Source organism: Myotis daubentonii, chromosome X, assembly GCF_963259705.1.
Source record: "Myotis daubentonii chromosome X, mMyoDau2.1, whole genome shotgun sequence".
NCBI lineage: Eukaryota > Metazoa > Chordata > Mammalia > Chiroptera > Vespertilionidae > Myotis > Myotis daubentonii.
The window spans coordinates 133,713,526-133,740,935 of record NC_081861.1 but is presented as its reverse complement, the minus strand read 5'-3'; the positions used below and the strand labels follow the sequence as shown (position 1 = coordinate 133,740,935).

The 27,410-nt window shown below is 43.3% G+C and overlaps 1 protein-coding gene across 2 annotated transcripts; it reads right to left on the bottom strand.

The window, feature by feature from the left end:
• Nucleotides 1–3,712: 3,712 nt before the first annotated feature.
• Nucleotides 3,713–26,959, bottom strand: GEMIN8 (gem nuclear organelle associated protein 8). 2 transcript variants are annotated; one of them, XM_059680226.1, is made up of 4 exons: nucleotides 26,849–26,959; nucleotides 18,185–18,229; nucleotides 17,114–17,552; nucleotides 3,713–5,029 (listed from the first exon to the last, which is right to left on the bottom strand). In XM_059680226.1, exons 2-4 carry the CDS (start codon nucleotides 18,194–18,196, stop codon nucleotides 4,773–4,775), a joined length of 708 nt encoding a protein of 235 aa, XP_059536209.1. In that variant the 5' UTR covers nucleotides 18,197–18,229; nucleotides 26,849–26,959; the 3' UTR covers nucleotides 3,713–4,772. The 2 variants fall into 2 exon arrangements, with proteins under 2 accessions (XP_059536209.1, XP_059536210.1); XM_059680227.1 differs by lacking the exon at nucleotides 26,849–26,959 and adding an exon at nucleotides 26,726–26,821.
• Between the last annotated feature and the right edge of the window lie 451 nt (nucleotides 26,960–27,410).

Below are 27,410 nucleotides of genomic sequence, written 5' to 3'. Positions count from 1 at the left end.
ATTGTCTGCTTGTCCCACTTACAATTTTCCCTTTCAAGATACCTCTAGCTCCTGGTTTTTCTCTTCTTTGTCTTTGTCATTTCTTCTCTGTTCCCATCACAGACTCCACTTTACTTACGTTTTGACGTCGTTGTTCTTCAGGGCTTATTGTCACTGGTCCATTCCTCCCAGTCTATATATGGTGCCCTTTTCCATGTTCTTAAGTCTTTTTAATGCAGACCCTCTCCACTGAGTTCTAAACCCAAATATCCTGTGACTGGCAGGATGTCACTGGATGTCCTGTGAGCCCTTCAAACTCACTATGTTCCAAATAGAATTAATTATCTTTGTTCCCAAACCGGTTTCTCATTGTTTCCTTTACTTCAATAACTAGAACCACCACCCAAGACAGAAACCTGAGCCATCCTAGACTTTTTCTCACCTGCCCCAAATCACCAACCCATGGAACGTCTATTTCAGCGATGGCGAACCTATTGAGCTCAGCGTGTCAGCATTTTGAAAAACCCTAACTTAACTCTGGTGCCGTGTCACATATAGAAATTTTTTGATCTTTGCAACCATAGTAAAACAAAGACTTATATTTTTGAAATTTATTTTATATAGTTAAATGCCATTTAACAAAGAAAAATCAACCAAAAAATGAGTTCACGTGTCACCTCTGACACACGTGTCATAGGTTCGCCATCACTGGTCTATTTCCTCAATATCACAAGCGTATCCCCTCTTCTTCTTGCTGCTAATAGTGTCAGTTCTAAAATTCAGACAAAAAGTGCAAATGCATTATCCAGAGTCACACATTCCCAAGCAGTGCTAGGGCTAGAACCTAACTTGGTGCTTCAGCATGGAATGTACTGGAATCCTGCTGAGGGCTGTAAGTGGCTCCAGATTCTTTGTGATGCTTTGGATACAGTGTGCCTTACATATATTGACGTATGGCTGTAGAGACCGCATTCAGCAGGGCCAAGCAGCTAAAAGTGGGGAGCTTAGGAGTCAGAATATCTGGGTTTGACAGCCACTTGCACCACTGAAAGTAAACCCGATTCAGCTGGTTAATTTCTCTGTGCTTCAGGTTCCTAATCTACAAATGGGAATATTCCTTCACCCCTTTTCTGAAACCCCCAAAGCTCTGGAAACTAGAAGTTGTTCTTTTGTTGTTGTTTTTTTTTTTTAAAAAATAATTTGGCAGCCAAATCTGACTTAACTGTAAGGATCTGATGACAATGCCTGACCTGAATAAAACTGAAAGCACAACAAATCTGAATTCTGAAACATGCCTGACCTAGAGGTTTTGGAAAATAGGTTGTATACCTGTTTAGGTCATCATAGGTTGATTATGTAATAGGTCTTCATAGGTTGATTACTAAAGAAATTAATATTTGAAAAGTAATTAGAAGAGTATGTGGCTCATAGTAAGCCCTATATAAGTGTTTGATAAAGCAAAATACAATATTTTGTGTCAGAATAGCTTGATGAATTTGGAGGCCTCTATCAAAACTGAGTTCCTACCATAGCTTTTCTGTTATATAAAAATTAAACATCAGAGACAGAAAATCCCCCTTTTTTGAATGGCACTCCAATTCCTTCCCTGCTCAGAACTATCCACTATTCTGAAGCTGGTGTATATGAATACTGTGCATGCAAGTTTCTTGATATTAGTACATATATGTGTCCACAGTATGTATTTTTTTTTAAATCCTCACCGGAGGACACTTTTTACATTGATTTTCAGAGAGAGTGGAAGGGAGGGTGAAAGGGGGACAGATGGAGAGAAACATCAATGTGAGAGAGACACATCGATTGGTTGCCTCCCACTCGTGGGCGGGTCAAACCTGCAACTCAGGTACTTGACCTAGACTGGAATCAAACCGGTGACCCTTCTGTGTGAAAGCTGATGCTCTAACCACTGAGAACACTGGCCAGGGCCACAGTATATTTTTTAAAAAACAACAATAATCGGTCCCAAATGTCAATAGTGCTGAGGTTGAGAAGCCCTGCCCTCATCCCTCTCTTTCCTATGCTCCTGCAGCTCCTGCATGCATGTGTACAGCAGTGCACACATTGCATCTGTTATCACTGCACACCTGTCTGCTTCTCCTCCTAAAATGCAAGTTCCCTGAGGAAAGAGGCTATGGTTTGACTACCTGGAATGGAAAGGACTAAAAATATTTGCTGAATAAATGAATGAACACGTCACAGGTCTCTTCTATCACAATTTATCCAGGAGGCATATGGGAAGATGGACCAGTGGGAATGAGATGTAAGAAGCCAATGCATCCATCTGAAGAGCTGACAGGGAAACATTTCTCCATATTAGGAAGAAATTTCACACCCAGGATTTCCACTGGCTCTCTCTGGCATTTTTGTTGTTGTTTTTGTTAATCCTAACCTGAGGATATTTTTTCCATTGATTTTTACAGAGTGGAATATTTTTTCCATTGATTTTTACAGAGTGGAAGGGAGTCAGGGAGGGAAGGAGGAAGGTAGGTAGGGAGGGAGGGAGGGAAAGAGAAAGAGAGAAAGAGAGAGAGAGAGAGAGAGAGAGAGAGAGAGAGAGAGAGAGAGAGATCAACGTGAGAGAGACACATGGATCGGTTGCTTCCCACACATGCCGGGACCAGGCTGGGGATTGAACCTGCAACCCAGGTACCTGCTGTTGACCAGGAATTGAGCCAGAGACCCTTCAGTGAGCAGGCTGATGCTCTAACCACTTAACACACCAGCCAGGGCTCTTTGGCAACTTTTAAAGACAGAGAATAAATAAGTGTCAACATGTATTGAGTATTTACCATGCAGCCAGCACTATGTTTTCCAAGTACTAACTCAATGCGGTCCTCACAAGGCCTCCATGTGGGGGAGTTAACACCCACTTGAAGAGCGAGTAACACGAAGCACTGAGAGGTGAAAGTAACTGGGTCTGCAGTCACAAAGCCAGCAGGGGTGGCACTGGGATGGTGGTTTCTTCGGGGAAAGGAAGGAGAGTCCTTTGTAAAGAGAAACATTTCACTTTCAAATAGCTAAGAGCCTGCTGCCAATAGAATTAGTCTGTATTTGTGCCGGAGTGACATCCATTTTCTATTTAGGCTTACGAGTTTAAAATATAAAAAAGAGAACTACTGAAGACTTGGAATTTTAGTCACACGTCACCTCAGGGGAAATTAATTCTGATTTTTGTCTACAATACCCAGGCTCAAATTGCAACTCCAGTAATAAAATGAGAGCTGGGAAAAACAAGCACCTGGGGCGGATGAAAGTAATGTATGTGTCACAGGGCAGGGGCTGAGACGTGGAGTGAGTGTTCTTAGGGAAAAACATGTCAATACTAAATCTTCTCACCAACCTTTGATGGATGTGCTAATCTTCTCGGGTCAACAAGGCTCACCCTGGCAACGCGCTGTAATAACTTATTTAAAAGGCAGCTGGCTCTTTTAAATGGCCTGTTTCATCCATTTTTAGGTTTTCAGTCTGAGAAATGTATTCTCTTATCAAAACGATATTTGCAATACACAGTAAGAGTTCAATTATACCTCTTCCACACCAGAGGAGACTGCAGAGGGGAGCAGCTTTGGGCATTACAGTTCTGTGCTCAGTTCTGACATTCAAACTCTGCAGAGGTAAAGAGATAACAAAACGAATGTCAGACAGGTAGTTTCCTCTATTATTAGAGCGGCAGTCCACAAACTTCTGCCCATAGGCCAAATCTGGCCCACACCTATTTTTATAAATAAAGTTTTATTGAAACACAGTCACACTCACTTGTATACTTATTGTCTATGGCTGCTTTCAGGTGGCAAGGGCACAACTGAGCAGTCAGGACACAGACCTGCAGCCTGAAAGCCAAAGTGTGAATTCTCTGGCCCTTGGCAGCACATGCGTGCTGACCTCGCAGGGAGAGAAGACCCCGTCTGGCTGCATGCTTGGCCCATTCTCGGTGGGGGCGGAGGAGTTCCAGCAGGAGACCACATCTGCCACATTTATAGCATCTGCCTAGTTCAGCTGGGTTCAAGATAGAAGCAAGCAGAAAAAGACAAAAACCTAGGCCAGTGGTCGGCAAACCGCGGCTCGCGGGCCACATGCGGCTCTTTGGCCCCTTGAGTGTGGCTCTTCCACAAAATACCACGTGCAGGCGCGCCCGTACAGTGCGATTGAAACTTCGTGGCCCATGCGCAGAAGTCCGTTTTCGGCCTGGGCGAGTCTATTTTGAAGAAGTGGTGTCAGAAGAAGTGGGGGTACGTTCGCTGAGGTCGACCCCTCAGATTGAGGACGTTTTTAGCAAAGGCCAGCTTAGGAGCACCCTAATGAAGTGAATAGCAATGTACCTACCTATATAGTTTAAGTTTAAAAAATGTGGCTCTCCAAAGACATTTCAGTCCTTGTACTGTTGATATTTGGCTCTGGTGACTCATGAGTTTGCCGACCACTGACCTAGGCAGTATCCCTAAGTGAGAACTTCAATGAACGGAACAGTGTAACGCATATGAAATGATCATTTTATGTCAAGAAAAACCTCGCAAGCAGGCAACAGTACATGCCCTGCTGCTTTAAAAAGGCTGATATATGACACGAAATTCATGCAAGGGGCTCGGCCCTTGCAGCCCCTCCCCCACCCTCACCCCCTCCTCTCTTCCCTCCCACCCCACACATGACAGGCCCACTGGCACTTTGGTGAACATGCTGATTTCTCAGGACAACGTCCCCTTTCCTTGAGAAAACGCACAGAAGCAGATGAAGGAGCAAATCCCAGAGGAAGGGGGTGATGGCTGGGGGCCCAGGACTCAGAACTTCAGCGGGATGACCGGCCAGTACTTGGGCCGCTTTCGGTCAAAGTGCTTGTTAAAGCTCAGCTGCACAGCGGCCTCCATGGCCTGGATCTTGGCGGCGCTGTCCCCGTACAAGCGCTTCATCTCGGCCTGGCGCCGCTCGCTGGGGCTCTCGGAGGGGGGCTCCATGGAGCGGCTTGTCTTGTAATACAGATCGTGGTCGGCGTTCACATAGTCCTCCAGGCGCTTCGCGTCCAGCTGCTGCTGCCGCCCTGAGAACAAGCCAACACAGTCAACTGGGGTGAATTCACGGTTGCCAGACCTGCGGGGGGAGAGGGGCGCGCATCCCCCAAGTCCCTTAGCTTTCCCTTTCACACTGTGAAGCCACGCCCAGCTGTGCTGGCTGAGATGTTCTCTCGATTCTAAGGCACTACTAAGTTTGGAAGCTCCTTGCTCACTTATCAGGGGGCTATACGCTGGGAGAAATAGCAACAAGCCACAAGGAAAGGTGCTACCCCAAACTACCCAACATCTGGCAGCAGCCCTGAAAATAGAGGAGAAATTGACAGCAACTGGCCTCCTCGCCTCACCCAGCAGCCAGCTCACATCTTGCCCAACCAGGAAGTGCAGGTGGGTCTCACTGGGTTTTAAACACCAACCGACCCAGGCCCGCAGGGAAAGGCCAGGCTGCCTGGAAAGGCCAGTGTTGCAGGAAGTACTCCCCAGCACAGAAGAGGTGGTGGCAGAAAAACTGAATTTAGGTGATCCAGAAAGAGCAATGGCCACCATGGCCTGATCCTTTCAGGCATCTAAAACACACACTGTGTACCAGGCAACAGGAGGTCAAGTGATTGAACACTTGCCGAAGGTACGAGGGCCAAACAAGGGCAATTCAGCGAATGGATGGGAAACCTCTGTGGTCTAATCTTCCTGCTACATTAACCAAGCTAAAGAGGTAAGGAGGTAAAGAGATAACTTCAGTGCGCAGGCTGATGCTCTAGCCACTGAACAACACCGGGCCTCGCTATGGGATCTGACTTTTCACTTCTCAGGTTGGCTTAGGCTCCATTTCAAGTGCCATCGTTATATGCTTTCAATGCTATTAATTTAAATGGATTCTTGCCCCAGCTGGGTGACTCAGCTGGTTGGAGCATCATCCTGTACACCAAAATGGTTGCAGGTTCAATCCCCAGTTGGGGTACATACCCAGGTTGTGGGTTCGATCCCCGGTCCGGGCGTGTATGGGAGGCAACCGATTGATGTTTCTCCCTCACACTGATGTCTGTCTGCCTCTCTGTCTCTCTCTCCCAGTTCCTCTAAAATCAATAAACACATCCTTGGGTGAAGATTTAAAGTAAATAAATAAATGGATGAATGAATAAATGGATTCTTATAAAGCAAGAAATATTTATTCAATTTATTCTCCCCTTCTCTATTTTCTATTATAAAAAGCACTAATATAACTTTTATTCTTATGTAAATAAGAACATAAAATATCAGCAAAACAATGCTGCGGAAGGTAAATTTTAGCCTATTACATAGATTTTTGTAAGCGACTGTCAAGAACAGAAATTGATAGCCAAATGCATCCATCTGTAGCTACTGTTGCTACCAAGAGAAATGCTACCAAGTAAGGAGTGAAGATGGTTGTAGGGGATAAAACAACACTATAAATCATTCTTTCCTGGTTAAAAGCAGCAGAAAGAAAGGTTAGTATGGAAGAAACCACAAAAGTGAAGGAACCAAGTGTGCACAGAAAGATATTTATGTGGCTATGCACAATCCCTCTCATAAATCCTGTTCTTCATAAATGACACCTTGGACTAGGTGGGAAGGAGTTTTATAAACTTGGAAACATTAAAAATGTGGCCATTTCTGTCTCAGCACATCTGCAGTTCATTTTCACACAAGGAAGCAATGCCCTGATATGCCAAATGACTGTCAAAATGAAGACCATATCCCTGTTACCTTATCCAGGGAAAAGATAGAATTGACTTACTGGGAAACGCAGACCTAAACCAAAATATTGACCTAATATGGAAATGAATGGGAGGTCAACAAGCATTTGTTTCTCATTCTCAATCTTTCTGACAAGTTTGAAACATCAGGATGTAAGTTGTTCAGTCCTCATGGGTGTTTAAATTCTCTTCCCTACCCCATCCCTCAAGGACTACTCCTCGGAAGGCCTGGTATTTCCCCATTAGCCAGGGAAGAGAGGCCCAACCTAGGAGAGCCTTGGCCCCATTACCCATCCTTGGGGTCTCCTTTTGTTGTTGGCCTGCAGGACACAATCCCATGTGTGGGTCTGCTGGGGCCTCCGAGCCTCTGCATCTAGAGGGCAGAGAGTCCCAGGCCACAGTCCTTTCACTCTCAAGTTTGTCCCAAGACTATCATCAGCCTTCTCGACAGATTAAGTGACACAACAGATGTTCCACTTCCTGTCTAAATCCGAGTCTCTGAGTTTAGAAGTTTGAGTAAACACTGGAATCTTCGCTGTCTTAGTAAGTGTTGCTCTCTGCCGTTAGAATATGTGAATTTAATCTTTTTACTTTTGCATCTATAGTTTTCTTTTCCTTATAATTTAGCATGGTTATAATTATGCTTCTTTCTGCTACTCTTCTGACAAAAACTCTTACCAATATTAAACTGGTGTCATAATTCTATGTTGAAACATTTTCTTTGTAAAAAATATATTTTTATTGATTTCAGAGAGGAAGGAAGAGGGAGAGAGAGAGAGAAACATCCATGATGAGAGAGAATCATGGATTGGCTGCCTCCTGCACGTCCCCTACTGGGGATAGAGCCCACAACCTGGGCATGTGCTCTTGACTGGAATTGAACCCGGGACCCTTCAGTCTGCAGGCTGACACGCCAAAGGCTAGGGCTCGAGAGACATTTTCTTAACTGTTGATGAAATACTGTTAACACAAAGCAACCTTAGCTGGCAGTCTATGAAGCCTGTGCAACTTTCCAAGTTTGAATTCGGCTCATGGGTTGCCACCATGGGGTTTTAGTTCTTAACAAAGTTAGTTCATATATTGCAAGAATAAAAGTCCTCTGCTCTGTTCTCTACTTGTATCTCCTTCCCACCCAGCCTTCCTTATGAAAACTTAAGGCTCAACTCTGCCCCCTCCCTGCCCACAAGAAGTCTGAAAGTTTCCAGGTTTCCTGCATGGATTTAAGGGGCAGGAAGGGGGAGGGTCCCTGTTGCCTTTTTTCACCCCTACCCCCCGTCCCAGGAGGACACAATGCCTGACACAAAGCCAGTGCTCAGGAAATGATCGTAGAGAAAGTGCGGACAAAGGCCATACATTATTTTTTTGTAAACAACTGTTTCTTCCAGATGCTGGTGAAGAAAAATGATGACAACCCAGAGAGAGAGAGAGAGAGAGAGAGAGAGAGAGAAACAGATGCTGAAATCACAAAAGGTGCTGGGGTGGAGCTCCCCTACAATAGGTTCCTCAGAGCCTCCACGGGGAGAGGATGGGGGCAGAGCCAGGGTTGGGGTCTGATCTTGTTTCCTTACATTTGAGTCACTTCACCGCCACTTACTCACACAATGAAAAAATATGTTCCAAGGCTGGACTACAGATTTGAAAACCAGCCAGCTTAAACCAAATACCCTCAGACTGGCTGAAAGTGCTTTCCTGTATACTGACCTAGGGGACCAAGCAAGCCTTATTCTTATTCCGTTTTCTATTCGTTGCTTCCTTCCTCCCACTGAGAAGGATTCTCAGTCACTGGCAGTTTTTCTTCCTGTCAAAACAAGGTGAGGGCTCATCCAACCAGATGGAGAATCATATGACTGAAGCAGAGAAGGGGAACGTCACACCTCAGACATAACTGAACAGGTGCCTTGTTGCGGAGAGGTGGGTCATTTTTACTGAAAACAGCTGTGGGACTTGATGTTACAAGAGGTTTTTTCTTGTAGGATATTTGCACATGGGAATTTGTTTTGATACAAATCATACTCTTTTTATATTCCAGTTTTAAAACAGGGTTGTAGTGGGTTGACTAACGTCCTCTCAAAATTCACATCTCCTTGGAACCTCCAAGGAGGTTCATGTGAATATGATCTTATTTGGAAACTAGAGGCCCAGTGCATGAAATTCGTGCATGGGTAGGGTCCCTAGGCCTGGCTGGCGATCAGGGCCAATCGGGGCCTTCCGGCTGCCAGCTGGGGCCTCCGTTCCCTGGCTGCCAGCCGGGGCCTTCCTTTGCTCCGTGCCACCCCCTGATGGTCAGTGCACATCATAGCGAGCGATTGAACTCCCAGTCTCCCAGTCGAACTCCCGAAGGGACACTTTGCATATTAGGCTTTTATATATATAGAATAGCATCTTTGCAGATGTGTTTAAGGGAAGGGTGGAGATGAGATCATACTGGATTAGGGTGGACCCTATCCAATGAGGGTGAAATAGAGAAGGACACATAGAGACACAGGGATAAAACCATGTACACGTGGAGGCACAGGTTGGAACTATGCTGCCACAAGCCACCAAACGCCAGGAGCCAGAAGAAGCTGGAAGAAACAAAGCCCAGGAGACTTTGGAGGGAGTGTGGTCCTGCCAACACCCTGATCTTGCACTTCTGGGCTCTAGAACTGTGGGAATAAATTTCTGTTGTTCTAAGCCATCCAGTTGGTGGTAATCTGTTAGCAGTCCTGGGAAACTGATGCAGGGGTAATACATACATAGGGTTAAAACAAGAAAAACAGTCAGTATTATACTATTAAGGAGAAACTGTACTGGATTCATCTGGATTTAGGATATAGAACCTTGATATTTTTTTTTTTTGCTTGAGTCCAAAGATTTACATGATATTGCCAATAGAGACTTATGTCCATAAAGGAAAAAAAAATAATGGGAAATGACTTGGACCCTAGAGAAGCCCATGGAACAGGGAAACAAGCATTCATTATTCCACAAATAATTAGCCCATAGGCAGAATATTTTGGAGGACAAAGCACGAAGACAAATGAGTGCTGAAGAATGTTATTTTCCCTCATTTTCAGCATTAGCATGTCTTTCTGATTATATTCTCTGCTACGTTGCTAGAATTAATGATCTTATAGCATAACCAAGTGAAAACACAGACTTGTTTTATATCATGAATGCCTCATTTCTGACTTGTCAGCAACACACCCAGAACACAGGTGCAGATCTGGAGCCATTTCTGATGGGTCTGCCATCCTCACCCCACATCCCTCACTCCATGACAAATACAAGCCAGTGGACAACCACCATTTCTGCTTTTAGAATAAAAGTGCATTTCCATCCCTCCCTTCCACTTTTCGACAGCCTTTTGCATGTTTTTTTTTTCTCACTGATTGGCTTTATGCATGTCTGAACAGCTGGACTAGATGAAACACACATGTGGCGGGATTATGCTCAATCAGTATTATTCCACACTTGAGTATCATTGATTAAACCAAAATGGCTCACTAAATACTGGGCTGTAACCTTCGCTGTATCCTTCAGGTTTTCCATACAGGGTGGACTGAAGCAGGACCAGCCAGATAGGGTTCCAGCCAACTGACAGAGTCTAAATCTCCTTACTCAGGTAGACACAATACAATGGAGCAGATGTCTCCCATCAAATGTATGAAGAACACATCTGGGCCCTTTGATAAGAATAGCACCATTGAGTGCTAACTGGCGGTGGCCTTACCTCCTTTTCCTTTCTCTCATTCCCAATTGACCCCATTCCTCAAAGCCTGAAGCACATTCCAGTTCTCCAAAATTAGCCTGTGGAGCTCCTCCTCTGATCACCAAGTTCACTGGCTCTACCCTCATTTGCAAAAGCAACCATGGACCACACCATAGATGGCTCTTGTAGGCGTCATTTTTAATTTGATTTATCTCCTCTTCCCATCTGGGTTCGCTCTTTGTGAACATGTCCCTGCTTTGACCCACCAACTAGCCCCAAAACACGTGATAACCATCTGACTGGCTGAAGCCGGAGACAACAGGGGCAGTGTTTGTTTCCGAGGGCTTTCTTCTCTATGGGGAATGATAACTGGCACGCATTTTCCCTCTAAGAGTCAGGACTATAACCTTGCAGTCGCAATCGATGGTTATTTATGCCTAAAAAAATGATACTTTTCTTAACCTAACAATAAAGATTTTCCCTAAGAAGTAGGTGAAAACACAGCTGACCTTTCAAACTTCACAACTGTCTAGTTTCCTGTAAGTAATGTTACCACTGAAGTTTTAGATAATGGAAACATCTCAGTTGGAAATGAGGACATAACATAATCAAAAGCATGCCTGTTCCCACTGCACAAAAGTTCTTTATCCTTCCTTTTTTTCCCTATTTTTTTCTCTTATCATTGAAACATGTTAAATTAGAGACTAGCTGGAAGAGTCGTAACCACAGGCAAGAACATGCTATCTCGTCTGAAGGATTTTATCCTAAGAAAATATTAAACAAGATTCAGCAGATGAAAAGCTAAATCAAGTTTAGCTACGTTTTCCCTGGCTGGTAAGAGTTTATAAAATTCTGTGTTCTCTATGATTCATATTCAGAGTTGAATTTGCCCTTAATGATGAAGTAACTTCTAGTGGTTCAAAGAGCAAAACAAAACAACTTTAACCCTTTGCGGTCGTTTGTCTACTCTCAGCCACCAAAGCTTTTTTATCGTTCCTGTTGTATGTCTGCTCTCAGCCACCACAGCAAGGAACCATACGAATCTTAACTCTATTCATTCATGTATCAGTTCATAATTTCTCTGAAATCTCTGAAGTGTCTAAGCGACCTTGTCACGAACCAAAACATTGCCCCAACAAATCGGAGATATCGAAACTCAATATAAACAAACGCGGTCGTTCCACACTCGCCATGCAAAACACCGTGGCGAGTCCGTCGCCTTTTGAGAGTGAAGAAATCGACAAGCTTTGGAGATACGTCACAGAATTTCAAATAAAGCTTTACAAATTACGTTTAACTGTAATTAGGCATTCTCGCTTGCTAAGGTATTTCAAAATAATACTCCAAAATGGCAAAAAGAAAGTTACCGAAAAAGTGTACTGCGAATCTGAAAGTAACGATGAAGAGTTTTATTCTGGCACCTTGAATACTGACTCTGACGTAGAAAGTGATAACGTTTGTAGTGATTCTACTAGTAGTGACGTAGTTCCAAAAAAGAATGAATAAATCTTGTTTATCCTTCATAATCTTGCATGTTATGTATCCCTGCTCTTTCAATGGAAATTAATTCCGACCAGTACGACACCCATGTCCAAATTTAATACGACCGCAAAGGGTTAAGTATTCATACTACTCAGGTCCCTTACCGCTTTATGAAGCATTTCCTGACTGTGTACAGAACTAAACCTCCACCGTTTCTAGTAAAGGCAATGGACTGGAAAGCACCCTGGGCATTCAAATCACTTCCATCTGAATTCCATCATTCATTACGGCTCCAAGAAATGCGTATTCATCCTATATGCGTATCTCACCAAAAGTGCTGGTGAAAAAAAAAATAATGCCAGTGAACCACTGCCCATTATTTTGTTACTGGAGGCACAGGGCCAAGCCCTGGCAGCTACTTCTAATAGAGACCAAGTCTTTAGCAGTAAGATTCTCACCCTCGCCAGACAATTCTCACGCCCCCAGGGACTTCATAATGCTTTCAGGGCAGACTGCAGGACACAAAAGCAGAGCAGAGACTCTTGGGCAAGTAGTTCTGAATTTTGCTACAAGTACACGTTTTAAAAAGCACAAAGTGGCAGTCGATTTCTTCACTCTCAAAAGGCGACGGACTCGCCACGGTGTTTTGCATGGCGAGTGTGGAACGACCGCGTTTGTTTATATTGAGTTTCGATATCTCCGATTTGTTCAGTGCTGTTATTAGTAATGGGGGGTGGGTTCATCTTTCTGGCCCAAGTATTTTACTTTAGTAAGTTATGTCAAGCAAGGATGTCCTGGAAACAGAACTCAAAGTTGTATTAAGGACTACATGGACTAAATTGTGTTAATGACTAAATTGTGTGAATGACCAAAATTTCTTTCTTTTATGTTTTGAATATTTAATTATTGAATATTTCGATCAATTTAAGAGTTTGGTTAAGTGCCTAGAGCAGAAATATATGACTTTTTTGGAAGTCATGGAGCTTCTTTATAAAAAATGTACAGAATCTGAATCAAGCACTAAGTAGGACAGTTACCAGAATAAAACCAGTTTATAGTTAATAATCCACAATCAAGGATGAGTTATTAGCAACTAACCATGACAAGTAACATTTCTTGGGCACTGGGTTTGTCTCAAGCACTGTTCTCTAACTTTTCTCTTGTCTCATTTCATCTTCATAATTACCACCCCATTAATTAAGGTCCCCATTTCACAGGTGAGGAGACTGAGGCACAGAAAGGTTAGGGCAGATGGCCCCCAAGAGGTTAAGAACCTCTAGCTACTATGTGGTGGAACCCTGTGACTTGAGTGGTTCTGCCGTAGCTGCCTCTGTATAATTTAAAATAATAAACGCGTAATATGCAAATTGACTGACCAGCCTAACAGCAGAACAACCTTCCGGACAAAGCCGGGGCTGCAGCCATGAAATCGAGGCGGCTGTGAAATTGAGGCAGCTGCCGCGGCTGTGAAGGCCTACTCTTGCACAAATTTCATGCATCGGGCCTCTAGAGTTACTAATAATAATGTAAATACTGGGAAGTAAGGTTAAGGATGAAGGTCATAAGGGTTTTCAAGAACTCCCTTTTTAAAATATATTTTTATTGATTTCAGAGAGGAAGGGAGAGAGAGAGAAACATCAATGATGAGAGAGAATCATTGATCGGCTGCCTCCTGCATACCCCACAACGGGGATTGAGCCCGCAACCTGGGCATGTGCCCTGACTGGGAGTCGAACCCAGACCTCCTGATTCATAGGTCAACACTCAATCACTGAGCCACTCCAGCCGGCCAAAGCTCCCCTTTTTGTTGGTTTGCGCTCTAGATCATGGGAAAACAAATATACATCACATTTTCTTCATAGAGATGGTAAGACCTTTCTCCAGTTCCCTTTATATCCCACTCCTGACTGCATTTGGGAACAAAGACAATTCTTGCAGGGTGACTGTACAGTTTCCCAGGGCTGCCGTCACAAAGCACAAAACCTGGGTGGCTTAGCACAATGGGAATGTTCTGTCTCAGTTCTGGAGGTCAGAAGGCCCAGCTCAAGGGTGGGGACAGCTGTGCCCCCTCGGCAGGGAAGGTGCTCTTGAAGGATCTGTTCTGGCCTCTCTCCGAGTTCCTGGTAGTTCCTTGCCTGAGGGCAGCACAACTCCAGTCTCCACATGGCGTTCTCCCTGGGTGTGTCTGTGTCCAAGGGTCCCCTTTTTATAAATACATCAGTCACATTGGGTCAGGGCCCATCCTAATGACCTCATTTGAACTTGATTACTTCTATAAAGGCCCTATCTCCAAATAAGGTTCCATCCTGAGGTCCAGGGTTAAGGGAGGTGGGGGTTGAGATTCCAATATATCTTTTTTAAGGGACACAACTCAAGCCATAATAGCAATGGCAGCAGTGTAATTTGGAGCCTTGAAGTAAACAAAGATGACTTAGGAATACCATCAACCAAAATATGAAGTTCATCAAGTTCATACAGCATTCCAAGCCTAACTCACTTTGTAAAATGTCTCACAGAACCATAGCAAGTTTAGCACTTTGTGGGGTAAGATTTCAAAACCTCATGATTTAAGGCTCATAATAACAAAATACTTCACTCAGTCATTTAAAATAATACTAAGTGCCAGGCATAATGTAGCAGATAATTTTCATGATTTTTTAACCTACCTAGGATTCTAACTGACAAAGGCAAGAGGAAGGAACAGGGATAGTTCTTAACCATATCTGTAACTGAACTGCTCACCCTGGAAGAACACATTTCATTATTTTCCGTTCATTCCATTCATATCTATTTTTTATTGAGTAACTGTATCAGGTTTATTTTATACTAGAGGCCAGTGCATGAAATTCGTTCATGGAGGGGGGGGTTCCCTCAGCCCAGCCTGTACCCACTCCAATTGGGGACCCTTTGGGGGATGTCCGACCGCTGGTTTAGGGCCAATCCCTCACAATCTAGGACTGCTGGCTCCTAACTACTCACCTGCCTGCCTGCCTGATCACCCCTAACTGCCTCTGCCTGCCTGCCTGATCACCCCTAACTGCCCTTCCCTGCCAGCCTGATCTGCCCCCAACTGCCCTCCTCTGTCAGCCAATTTAGTTCTGATTGGTCAGTTTCTATGCCAGTCAGCATCAAAAGCGCCGCCTCCTAGGCTGCCATTGGCTCCTCACAGTTGACCCAGATTTGGTTCTGACTGGTCAGTTTCTATGCTAGTCAATGTCAAAAGCTCCGCCTCCTAGGCAGCCATTGGCTCCTTATATTCACCCAGATTTGGTTCTGATCAGTCAGTTTCTATGCCAGTCAGCATCTCTGGGCCTATCAATGGGGCCTGATCAGAAAGGCAGGGTTGATCAGCAGCCCCTGTGGAGGCCTGGAGAGAAATGGAGGCACGGCTGTTGGTGAGGCCGAGAGAGAAAGAGAGGCAAGTTCTGATCAATGACTTCCACAGAGGCTACGGATCAGACCCTGCTTCTCTCTCAGGGCCTGATCTGCAGACCCCTAGGCAGTTAGTGCTGGGTTGCCATGGCAACCCAGCTGACTTCCGGTCTGGTCAAGCCTTCGGTGGTTAGGACCCTGGCTCTTTATTATATAGATTAACAGATAAGTCAAAATGGCCTCTCCGATGACTGGGTTTTCTCCCATTCTTTCAGTCTGCAGGCCGACGCTCTATCCACTGAGCCAAACCGGTTTCGGCATCTCCCATTCTTAATTACAACTTTGATTGTAAAATTATCAATCTCTCGGGGGAAAAACATCTTCTGGTAAGGACAACAGAAATAAGCCCCATCATCATCATCATCATTTTCTTTTTCAAAAGTAACAAACAGCATTCCAACCAAATGTGGACACGGGCCAATGCCTACTCTCCCTCAACATGTCAAATGGTTATTTTGTATGTATTCTGAAAAAAGGTAGACTTCCTTCCTGGAGCTCAAGGAAAGAAATGTATTCTATGTGTAATGTAAGTGCTGTTTTAAAAATACTTGTTTGGATATACTTTCTAATGAACACCAAAGAAGTCAACAGTTTAATTGAAAGAAGGAAAATTAAAAAAAAAACCTGAAACTGAATGAGTAGTTTAGTGAAGGAAGAATGATGGGCAAAGACACTAAAGGGCGTGACGCTTTATACAAAGCCCACTGCTCAGTTCCTGACACCCAGCGGGATCAATAAATGCTAGGCCATCATTATGAAAATATGATCATTCAAAATGGAAATAAAACTCTTCCCAGACTTCCATGTTTCTGTTTACTAAAAATGGTAGGTAAACTGTCATATAATTAGAACTCAATACAAACAATATTGAGACTGGCTACTGGTTATAATAGAGAGAAAAAAATATATATCTGTATATTTATTAGAGACACTTAAAATGTAAATGATCTGATAACTTCAATAGTAAGAACAGCACCAAAAGCAGTTCTAGTTCTTTGTAGTCAGAAATTAAAAAAAGAAAATTCCTGCTTTCTGACTGAAGATATAAGACCATTATCACAATTCTCTAACCCCTGGGAAGACAGTCTCAATGCAGGATCAAATCAGAAAATTTAAGTAAGTACTAGGCATTTTGTTATTCTATTTAGGTTCAGACTGATCTCTACTTTGAGGGCAGGGAGCTTAATGTTTAAGAAATGGCAGGTCTGCAGTACCAGGGAAGGCCCAGAGCTATGTACCAAAGAGTTGGCAACAGTATTTTAGGAACCTAGTTGTCTTTGGTACAAAACCCAATCCCTAAGTTTGTGCATGAGGAAGGAGCACAGGAATTGGAGTCAGGCAGACCTTGGTTTGACTCCTGACAGCAAATTATTAGTTGTGTACCATGGAATAAGTCAAATAACCTTCTAAAGGCTCACTTTTCTCATTTGTAAAATGGGTTTAATACCTCGAGGGACTATTGTGTAGATTAGGAAACACATGCGTGCACACATGTATGCGCACACATGCACACTCTCCATCTGGTGGAGTCTCTAAAATTCCATAAATGTTAGAGATCCTATTGGGTGAAGATTTGTTCTAGAACTAAAAAGAAAGTCCTATATAAAAATAGCTCTGGAAACTAATATAATTGAGGTGCCATGTCACCATGGCTTTTCCAGGCCTGTGACTGGATTTGGAATAGTTTCTGTGTCCAGTTGAGGAGTGAGAAAGTAAATTTACAGATTGGGGGAGAGAAAGCTGCAGAATGCAGGGCAAGGAAAGCAAGCTTGTGAAGGCAGCTCTGCACTTACGCCGCTCCTCCCTGTGCCTCTCCGTCTCTGCAAAGTACTGGCGGAGCTCCTCTGTGATCTCCATGTTGCTCAGGTCACACTCCACCTCATCATCTGAGTCGGTCTCCGCCTCCTCTTCTGTGGTCCAAGATTGCTCTTCGCTTGTGGTGTCAGGAGGACGCTGCCCAGACCTTGGAGAATGTGAATAATCACAGTGGGAGTCCTTGGAGGACAGGTGATGGTCATAGAAGGGCTGAGAAGATCTACCTTTCTTAGCATAAAAGCTCTGGGGAAGACCTCCTGGAGTGAAGTACCAGGGGGAACAGAAATAAGACTCCATGGCCCTCCGATAGGCATTCTGGTGGCTTCGCATCCAAGCCATTGCTTGATAATAATGTTGCCAGTATCTTGCATATACTGGATGACAAGACCAAGGCGTGGTAGTTTCCGATGATGTCATCTACAAAATAAAGGGAGGTGTAGGCTCGACACTGCAATTCATCCTCAAGATAAATCCCTAAATGTTTCATCAACTTATCAACACATATTTACTGAGTATCTACGAACAACCTACTCTACTGTAGGATGCTGCTGGCCAAAGAGGACATGACAGGTCCATGCCCACAATGGAAACTGAGTGTATGCACACCCGCTCTGAAGTATGTGTACATGAGGTACGCACAGGATAATTAGCTTAACGTTATGGCCATAAAAAAAGTGGGACAGAAGCTAGTAATGATCATTTTTAGGTAGGATGCAGGGAGAGATAAGGACTGGACATCTATCACCTTGGCCCTTTCTATCCACTGTAATTAAGCAACTAGTTCCCAGTTTGAAACGGCCTGCCAAGAACCACATGGACTAATGAATGGCATGTTTTCTGGTCCCTCCCTCTCTGCCCCCTAAATGCCTGCTGGCCCAGCCTATTCCTCAGTCCCACGGACAAAAGATGTTGAGCAACGCACCCAGTGGTGCTTTTACTTTTCGTTTCTGATGTATTTCTTTGGTCTTCTCCATCATGGAATGAGAACACCAAGACTTTAAAGACTAAAATTTACCTTTTTCTCTTAGAAGTTACAACAAAAATCTTACCTTTGCTGCCATCTCTGATTGTGAAAGTCCAAATGGGCACGGGAGCTAGGAAAGACCAACCACAGTGCAACATCTGGTCAGTAGAGGTATGTGGCATTCATGGCTATTTTGTAGTTTGCCAAGCAGCTTCTCATAGGCAGTGCCTCTTGCCAGTACCATGCCTAGTCTTCATGCAACTTACTACTACGGGACCCTGGCACCTGGGCATGACCTTGTGGTCTGAAAAGGAGGGATCCGCTTAGGTAGGATCAAGTGGCTCAAAGGACACTCCACTTTTCAAGTACTGGTTTCCCTAATTTTTGTTTTTCAATTAGTTTACTTTTCAATATTTTTTGGTATTGGTTTCAGGTGTATGCATAGTGGTTAGACAATTATATACTTTACAAAGTGTTCCCCCTGAGATTTCCAGTGCCCACAGTATTATTGATAGTATTCCCTAAGCTGTACTCTACATCAGCACTACTGAAAGACATGCAAGATGCCCCCAGCAGCATAAAGGTCACTACCTTAAAGTGCAACGACATATAGAGATTTAACAACAGAACTTGTTTCCCTATTGAAAATAACTATATAAATAGTTAGTAGTTAGTATATATATAAAAATAATATAGAGAGTATGAACTAAAATTGACAACTGTTATTTTATGTACCAATCCCTAACTCATGCCAATGTCTATTTAAATTAAACTGCATGTCCCTGAGGCTTGAATAGAATAGTGTTCATCTTGCCAACTCACCAGAAACCTTTGTTGGGCCTTGGGGAAGCCCCTCTAAATAAGACATCTTCCAGCCTGGCTAGTGCCCTGCGCTTTAAGGCCCCTCAATGGACCTTATTTTGGTTTGGGTTGTGATAAGCACCTCTCAGCCAGCGGGTGACACCCCGCTCTCCCTGTCTAACCATGCTGCCCCTTTGCAGGAGGAGAAACTTCCATGGAGGCACTTCATGGAGCCACCATGCAGGATGCCTGTGCCCAACAGCCTTGCTATGCCCATATCTGCGCCTTTCCCCGCTACCTAAGTGCGTGTGACTTACTGATATGACAGGAAATACCTAAAGGTAAAGTCCAATCTGCACCTTTTACAACCCATTTAAAACCGACTTAATATTTTTCCTTCTGTTCAGGAGTTCAGAGCTACTAAAATGACAATCTATATCAGAATGTACTCTAAGAAGTTAAATAAAAAATAATACCCTAAAATGCATGAGAATTTAAGCATCTGTTAGACCAGTGGTTCTCAACCTTCCTAATGCCGCGACCCTTTAATACAGTTCCTCATGTTGTGGTGACCCCCAACCATAAAATTATTTTCGTTGCTACTTCATCACTGTAATGTTGCTACTGTTATGAATTGTCATGTAAATACCGGATATGCAGGATGTATTTTCATTGTTACAAATTGAACATAATTAAAGCATAGTGATGAATCACAAAAACAATAGGTAATTATATATGTGTTTTCTGATGGTCTTAGGCGACCCCTGTGAAAGGGTCATTCGACCCCCAAAGGGATCGCGACCCACAGGTTCAGAACCGCTGTGTTAGGCGAAGCCACTAACACAATGTGTTACTGAGCAGTTGCTTAGGATTTGAAACTTCAGAAATCAGATACTGAAAGAGTCCTATTTTTCCTAACTTCACTCAATCACAGAATAGAATTTAAAAATCTCCAAGCCTTAAGAAAGAAACTTGACTTATTTTGTAATCTTGATCAAATGTTTCACTATGGGTAATGTTGAGACCTTAAAATGACCACTTCTTTTAAGGTTTAACCTAAAAGAGAATCATTTGCTTTCTTTTTAAATATAATAAGCTTTCAAATAGGGTATTTCCAAGAGGGCTGACATGAACTTCTGTAAATTTATCTTAAATATAACCCACACTTCCTGTTCACTGTTCTAAATTCAGAAATACACATATGCAGTGAACGTAAACTGGAAAAATGTTAACAGATGCAGTGAAAATGTAAGTGCACATTCAGTCCACATTACTCTTAACCATTTGTACGCCATAAGCGTCTATAGACGCAAGCGGCGGACCTTTTTAAATTAAATTCAAAGTATCGTGGCAGTTAACCAGATAAAGTATAATTTAAAGGTTTAAAACATGAGCCATTCTCTGAAAACCTGGTTAACTGCTTTGTGTTTTATAGGCCACTGAAGAAATCTAAAATAGTCAATATAATTCAGGGGCTAACCACCCAGAGAAGTGAAACGAACCCAAAATGAAATTATGGCAGAAATCAGCACACACTTGAGTGCTAAACTGTAAGGTGCAGCCTTTCAGTGCTAATTACCTGCAGCCAGTTTTCATCTGTCTATCGCCGATTCCCGAATCGATTTCTGAGAGCCTGCAGCACCTAATGACATTAAAGTGAACTCCATGTGTGTCTTAATCAAATTTGTTTTAGAGATTCACAAGTAGCCTAGGAATTAAATTAGAAAAGTCGAGGAAACATCTGCATGTCTTCTGAAGATGAAGAGTTTTGAATCCAGCCTTCTAGCCTTAAAAAACATACTTAGAACCAGATTAATGTGAATAGTACTTATCCCAAACTGACAGCCTCGAATATGTAATCAACATGATTATCACTGAACACTACTATAGACCTCAGAAAGGCCTGCTTTTATTTAGAATTGGGACAATCCAGCCTGGCTTTAAAGAAGCAGCACCAATATTCTGCAAATGCATGAGATGGTGTCTGAGAGGCTCCACTTTGCAGAGTGGGAAGTGTAGGCAGATGTGATAAAGTAGGCAACTGTTTAAGAAGTTCAAGTGTAATCCATCATGTTCACCAGGCTGCTAAATGTCAATGGCTGTGATTAAAAAGAAGGGGGAAGCACTAATTTGAGGAGAGATTACTTATTTATGCCTTTAATTCAATAAATAACTTGAGAGAAGGGCTGCCATGGTACACTGCTTTAGAGATCATGCAAGTTTGCAAGAAAGACACCAGGATAATGAGCTGAGATGAGCGAAGAAAGCCAATTTCAGCATTTGAAGCAGAAGCAGCTCTGATTCAGCCCACTGTGCTGCCAAAGCACACCAACTAATCAGCTAAAGGACTAGTACCAGGGGTGGGCAAACTTTTTGACTCGAGGGCCACAATGGGTTCTTAAACTGGACGGGAGGGCCGGAACAAAAGCATGGATGGAGTGTTTGTGTGAACTAATATAAATTCAAAGTAAACATCATTACATAAAAGGGTACGGTCTTTTTTTTTTTTTTTTAGTTTTATTCATTTCAAACGGGCCGGATCCGGCCCGCGGGCCATAGTTTGCTCACGGCTGGACTCTTTTAAGACCGAGGCCATTAAGGAAAGAGGAATTTATAATAATGATGGAATACAGGCAACTTTGTCTTCAATTTTAGTCTGTGCTTTCTGCATTGGTATGGACAGACACTAGGACTTCACAATCACATCTGCTGCCATCCTCCAGCAAGTTCAGAGGCCTGGGGCTGTATGTCAAATATGCCAATTTCATCCTTGGCTTTATTATCCACCCCCCCCATTCCAAAACCTATGTAGCATATCCTCTTACATTTTCTTATTTTTAAGATTCCTAAAATCCTACAGATAGTTGCTTAAAAATAGTTCCTGAAATGACAAATTAATCAATCTCTGAAAAATTAAATCAGATAAAGTATAGAAAAACACATAAAAAGGAATACCAGCTTGCATAGAGCTTTATTATTATTACTAGAGGCCGGATGCATGAAATTCGTGCAAGGGGCTCAGCCCTTGCAAGCCCTGGCTGCCTCGGCTGGCCCTCGCAGCCCCACAGCCCTACCTTTGTCAGGAAGATCATCCAGACGGTTGGCTGGCACGGTCCTTCTGCTGTTCTGTCTAATTAGCATATTAGCTCTTTATTATATAGGATTAGCTCACTATTTCCAGTATTACTCTTGGTATTTTATGCCAGCAACTTTTTCTGTAAAGGGTCAAATAGTAAATATTTTGGTCTTATGGGCTACATGCAGTCTCTTTTTTCAATTGAAAAGAACAACCCTTTAAAAACGTAAACACTATCTTTAGCTCCTGCGTAGTACAACAGAAAAGCTGCGGGCTATCATTTGCCCACCCGTTTTACGTGCATACATCATTAAGCTGTACAGACACTGCCCTCAATATGCTGAGCATCCTAATTGTTCCTCACTTTCCACTTGGAAATCACTGGAAAAACTTTGGATTCTCACACTTAAACTTGGACTAAGACGAGTGGAAGCAAGAGAACTGGGATTATGACCAACCCCAATGTTGGTGACCAGTTCCAAATATTTGGGACAAAAGAATCTTCTCCATGACTGAATAAGCAAATTGAATCACTTCTTAAAGATCTACATAGACATTTAAAGACTTAATTAAGAAAAAAAGACCTTAAACTCCTGCAAAACAGTATCAACCGACGGGACTTAAGAATGCACATGCAGTGCCATGATTTCTGATGAACACGCTATCACAGCGGTTCTCAACCTGTGGGTCGCGACCCCCTTGGCGGTCAAACGACCCTTTCAAAGGGGTCACCTAAGACCATCCTCCATATCAGATATTTACATGACAATTCATAACAGTAGCAACATGACAGTTATGAAGTAGCAACGAAAATAATTTTATGGTTAGGTCACAACATGAGGAACTGTATTTAAAGGGCCAGAGGTTGAGAACCACTGCTCTACCAGCTGCCGTGAGCGAGACAGTGACCCAACAAGGACGGGAAGCGGGGAGAGTTCCCAGTCTTATCACTGGGAGAAGGAATACACATCCTTCCCCACTAGTTGCACCAGATAGCTCCCAAGGGAAGGGTCCTGTTCAAAGCTGGTGATTCTTTCTACACACAATGCTTAAGAACTTAATAAAAACACCTGGGTTTCTGAAAGGCCTACATTAAAATAATTCTAGACATTATGACAGCACCACCATCAGACACCACTATCATTTCAAAGCAAAGAAAGCTTATGGTTGCCACAGACTTAGATGCCTTTTTCAGTGGTCTTTAATTTTATCTTTCATTCCCTACCTCCCTAGGAGTGTCTCCTACTCTATTAGAGCACATTTTGTGGGCTGATGGGATGATGCAGCTGAAAGAAAAGAGATTGGCAATGTCAGGGCAGGCCGGGAGCCACAGCACTACCAACCGGGCAGCCCTTCCCCCGTGAGTACAATGGCATAATAGTCACTACCCAGCTGAGCCCTGGCAAGTACAGAGACCGAATTCATTGTCTGTCCTCAACCATTAGAGAAGGAAGGAATAAAAACAGCATTGAGGTCATTCACTGAACACTGCCGAGACCCACAGACAAGACAGCGCCTCTGAGTCTTCAACAATATATTTCCCTATAAAGCCTTGCTTGAAAAATGCGCTCATTCTTCATTGAATCTGCTTATCCTGGAAAAGACATTTTTAAATGCATAAATATACATGAATAACAACAGACAAGAGCTTTGTAGTTTTCAATGGACACACTGTGACTACTTCCATCAAGTTATTTTGAAAATTTCACAAATAAGTAATGTGGCATTGTACATCTTCTTTTCATTGTATACAGCATTTATATTCTTAAATATAGGATCTAGGGTGTGTCATAGCAGCCAGATAAATAAAATAAAAGCACAAATTTCCTTCAAAACGATAAATCTGTAACTGGATTTTCCTATCTTCCTTTTCCACTAGAATTCTGAAAATTAAATAAACGAAAACTCACCTGCTTTGATTTTTGCGTAGGAACACACAAAAAGTCATTAAGTAAGTTATGCTGGTTAAAGCCCTGAAAGTCGTACCATTCCTATAAAGCTCCCACCGATTTGATTCTCTGAGCCAATGAAATAATTTCAGGATCTAATTAGGCCTTCATTACAATGTTTTAAGGTAAAAGGAAGGAGGAGGAGGGTCTGCTGGAGATTGTTCATAATAAGATACGGTGAGAAATCTGAATTACATAAATGGAGTCATGCGGTTCTAATAACCCTACCGGAGTGGATGACTTCCAATAACACACACTGGTAGGAACCTCCTCACCTAAGAGAAATAATAAAATGAGGTTTTTTTGAGAGCACTGTTTCCTGTCCTCACCCCCAGCAGCTAATAAGGCTGGTAAGTTCATCTGGCTCCCTCCTGTGGCTTTGCATGGTCCCTGCTCAGTGTTTTGGACATCAAGTCTGAATGGTCTTCTACCCTCAACAGATCCAAGCTCCACCTCCCAGACACAGGCCTCCCACAAGTGTACAGGCTTCCGTGTTCAGCAAGACCACACCTTTCCGTCTCTAACAGCCACCATAGGCAAGGGAGCCCACAAGCAGTTTTATTTCCTTATTCCCTCACCCCCAAACCCCAGTTTACAGTCTTCCGGATGTTGCAATAAGTAATAGCACAAACATAGCCTGAGGGAAGGAGAGAGACTGAAAAGATGTAGTTAATTCTTTTGAACATGGATAACAGTCTACCCACAGAATGGCACTGTTTAACTTGTCAGCAAGAGTGATAGACTTGTGAATGGATTTCTTTAAAAGTTCACCAAATGCCCATGTGACTAACGCCGGAATCAGAAGTGAAATATGAGGACACCCAAAAAGAAGTTACCCTCAGACTCATAAACACAACAGGCAATAGGATAGTTGAAAACTGGAATAACTGAGGACATAGTAATAAAATAACTCATAAGAAGAGACAGTAAGATCTCTTCACTGTAAGTATATCCTTCATGCAGTAAAAAACCTAGTGTGATCATAAAGAAATAAGTGAACAGTCAGGTAATACAAGTTAAGCACCTACCAGCAAAACCCATGGCTAGTTTAAAAGTGGTTAAGAGCATCAGTAGATTTCAGGAGCCTTATTTCAAATTTTACTTCTATAAATACATACATGGTAATTTCATGTTAATCTCTCTTTTCTGAATGTATACAGCATTCATTATGCCTCACTCATTTGGGTGTTTAATCAATTATCTGTAGGCATGGATTTGGCAGTCTACTTCTTTTAAATTTCCCATTTTTCTTCCAGCATAAAAATCATAGCTAATATTTCCTTTCCTTGGATGCTATTGGGATTGTTGTTTCCTGGTAACACATTTTCCTCCTACCTCTACCCTCTCTAAAATCACTGAGTAGCTAATCACTCAAATGACTGACTTTATTATAAAGCTCCAAATTTTTTTCAGAAAGCGTAAGTTATTTAACTAATGTTTTCAAAGATATTTTCAATGTATATGACCAACTATAGCAGGGGTCCTCAAACTACGGCCCGCGGGCCACATGCAAATACAAATATTGTATTTGTTCCCGTTTTGTTTTTTTACTTCAAAATAAGATATGTGCAGTGTGCATAGGAATTTGTTCATAGTTTTTTTAAAAAACTATAGTCCGGCCCTCCAACGGTCTGAGGGACAGCGAACTGGCCCCCTGTTTAAAAAGTTTGAGGACCCCTGAACTATAGTTATACGTTCTTCAGTTGTTCACTTTTTTCTCTGTCCTGCAACTGGATTTCCTATTGTAGATCAGTGGTTCCAGGAGCTCTGTAGCTAGTTTGAAAACTCTCCAAACTCCAGCCTACATGTTCCATTTTCCCCACTCCTCTCATCTCACATTATATCCTTCAATGGTGGACCCTAAAAGATACAACAATCTTTCACCCTCTGTAAAAGTTTTAGAATGAAAATTTCTCTCTGGAGCTTTAGTTTATATACTTTCCCAGCAGAGCAATGAGCACACACAGACGTGCACACCTTACAGTGAACTTGCCTTCAGTTATACCTATCCAAAGTTACTAACAATCTTTCAAAATACACAATTTTGTTTGCATTACCATCCCAAAGGAACTGTTAATTTTATAAACCATATAAGCATACATTGTATGTTGAAAGTAAATAGCCCCAGAAGTCTCATTTGTGTTATTACTCTTTAGTCTGGACTTTTGAGTAATGCTGTTCTGACTTCAGGTTCAAGACAGCTGAATACAGAACCTAGCCTGTGAAATAACTTTAAGAATAATTTCTGATAAAGAAATTGTTCAGAACCCACTGGTTTGTACTAAGGAACTCTCTGGATTTCAAAGCTAATGGGTACTGTTTGGCTACTGGTTTAACTACTAAGGAAAAAAGGGCAAAGGCATTCCCCATCTCCACGGGTAAGGTGCATACAAATGTTCTCCAGATAACTTCCACTTCCACCCCCGACTTCCCACAGAGGTCAAAGTGCGAGGGAAAAGAAAGGAAACCCAATTTTTTTAGAAGACGGATCAATATCCTAGACGTCCCTCCAAGAAGGCGGCTGCCCTAGGCGATCTTGTTTAGAGACTGGGCTGGATGGGCAGGCCGAATTCACCTTCCACATCTAGCTTATCACAATGCCCCTGGCACACCAGAATCACAATGGGGAACTTTAATAAAAAGACCGATGCCTGGGCACTACTTCTAGGGATTCAAATTTAATTGACCTGGAATGGGGGCCCAGTGATTCTGACGCACGTGCGAGGGAGAAGACTGCAACTAGGCCCTCATCACAAAAAACCAGCAAGGAGTTAGGCATCTCTGGGGCCTCTGGCTCCACCTTTTACCGCGAGATGGTAATTTCTACGACAACGTGACAGCCAAGCCCTGGGCTCTCAGGGCCTCCGAGGAAGCCAGGCTACGCTTCACCTCCCAAAGAACACCCAGCCGTCCCCGGAGTCACCTCGGGCTCCCAGCTTCAGATCCTGGGCGGCGGGATGCAGGGACCTACTTCTCCGTGGCGGGGAGTGGGCGGAGCTATCGCCACGGCGACTAGACGTGAACTTCCGATTCGCCACACCGAGCGCCGGAAGTCCCGCCCTCACCGTGGTGACGCCACGTCCGCGGCGCGTTCGGCACCACGATGCTGGGGGCGGGCGCCGGAGAAGGGTCCACCCCTCGAGTTGAACGTGGGAGCGGCTGGAGGGGGGGTGACCACAGGAGTCGCGTGCGACACTGGTCGCGGGGCTCCGGCGAGGACCCGGACCGCTGCGGCCACGAAGGTGGTTTCTGCGCGGCCCCCGACCCCACCATAGTTCCTCCGCCTTTGATATTTCGCTCTTCTCAAGGGAGGGTGGTCGCGGCCCAGGGGAAAACCGCCTGGCTTTGGAAATAGTCATCCGGATCTGAGTTTGAGCGTCATTCTAGCGCTTAGTCTATTGACTTTCCTGTGCCTCAGGTCCTCTCCCATAATGTGTGTGAAAAATACCTAGTGCACAGCGCCTGGTGCGTTAGAGCAAACACAC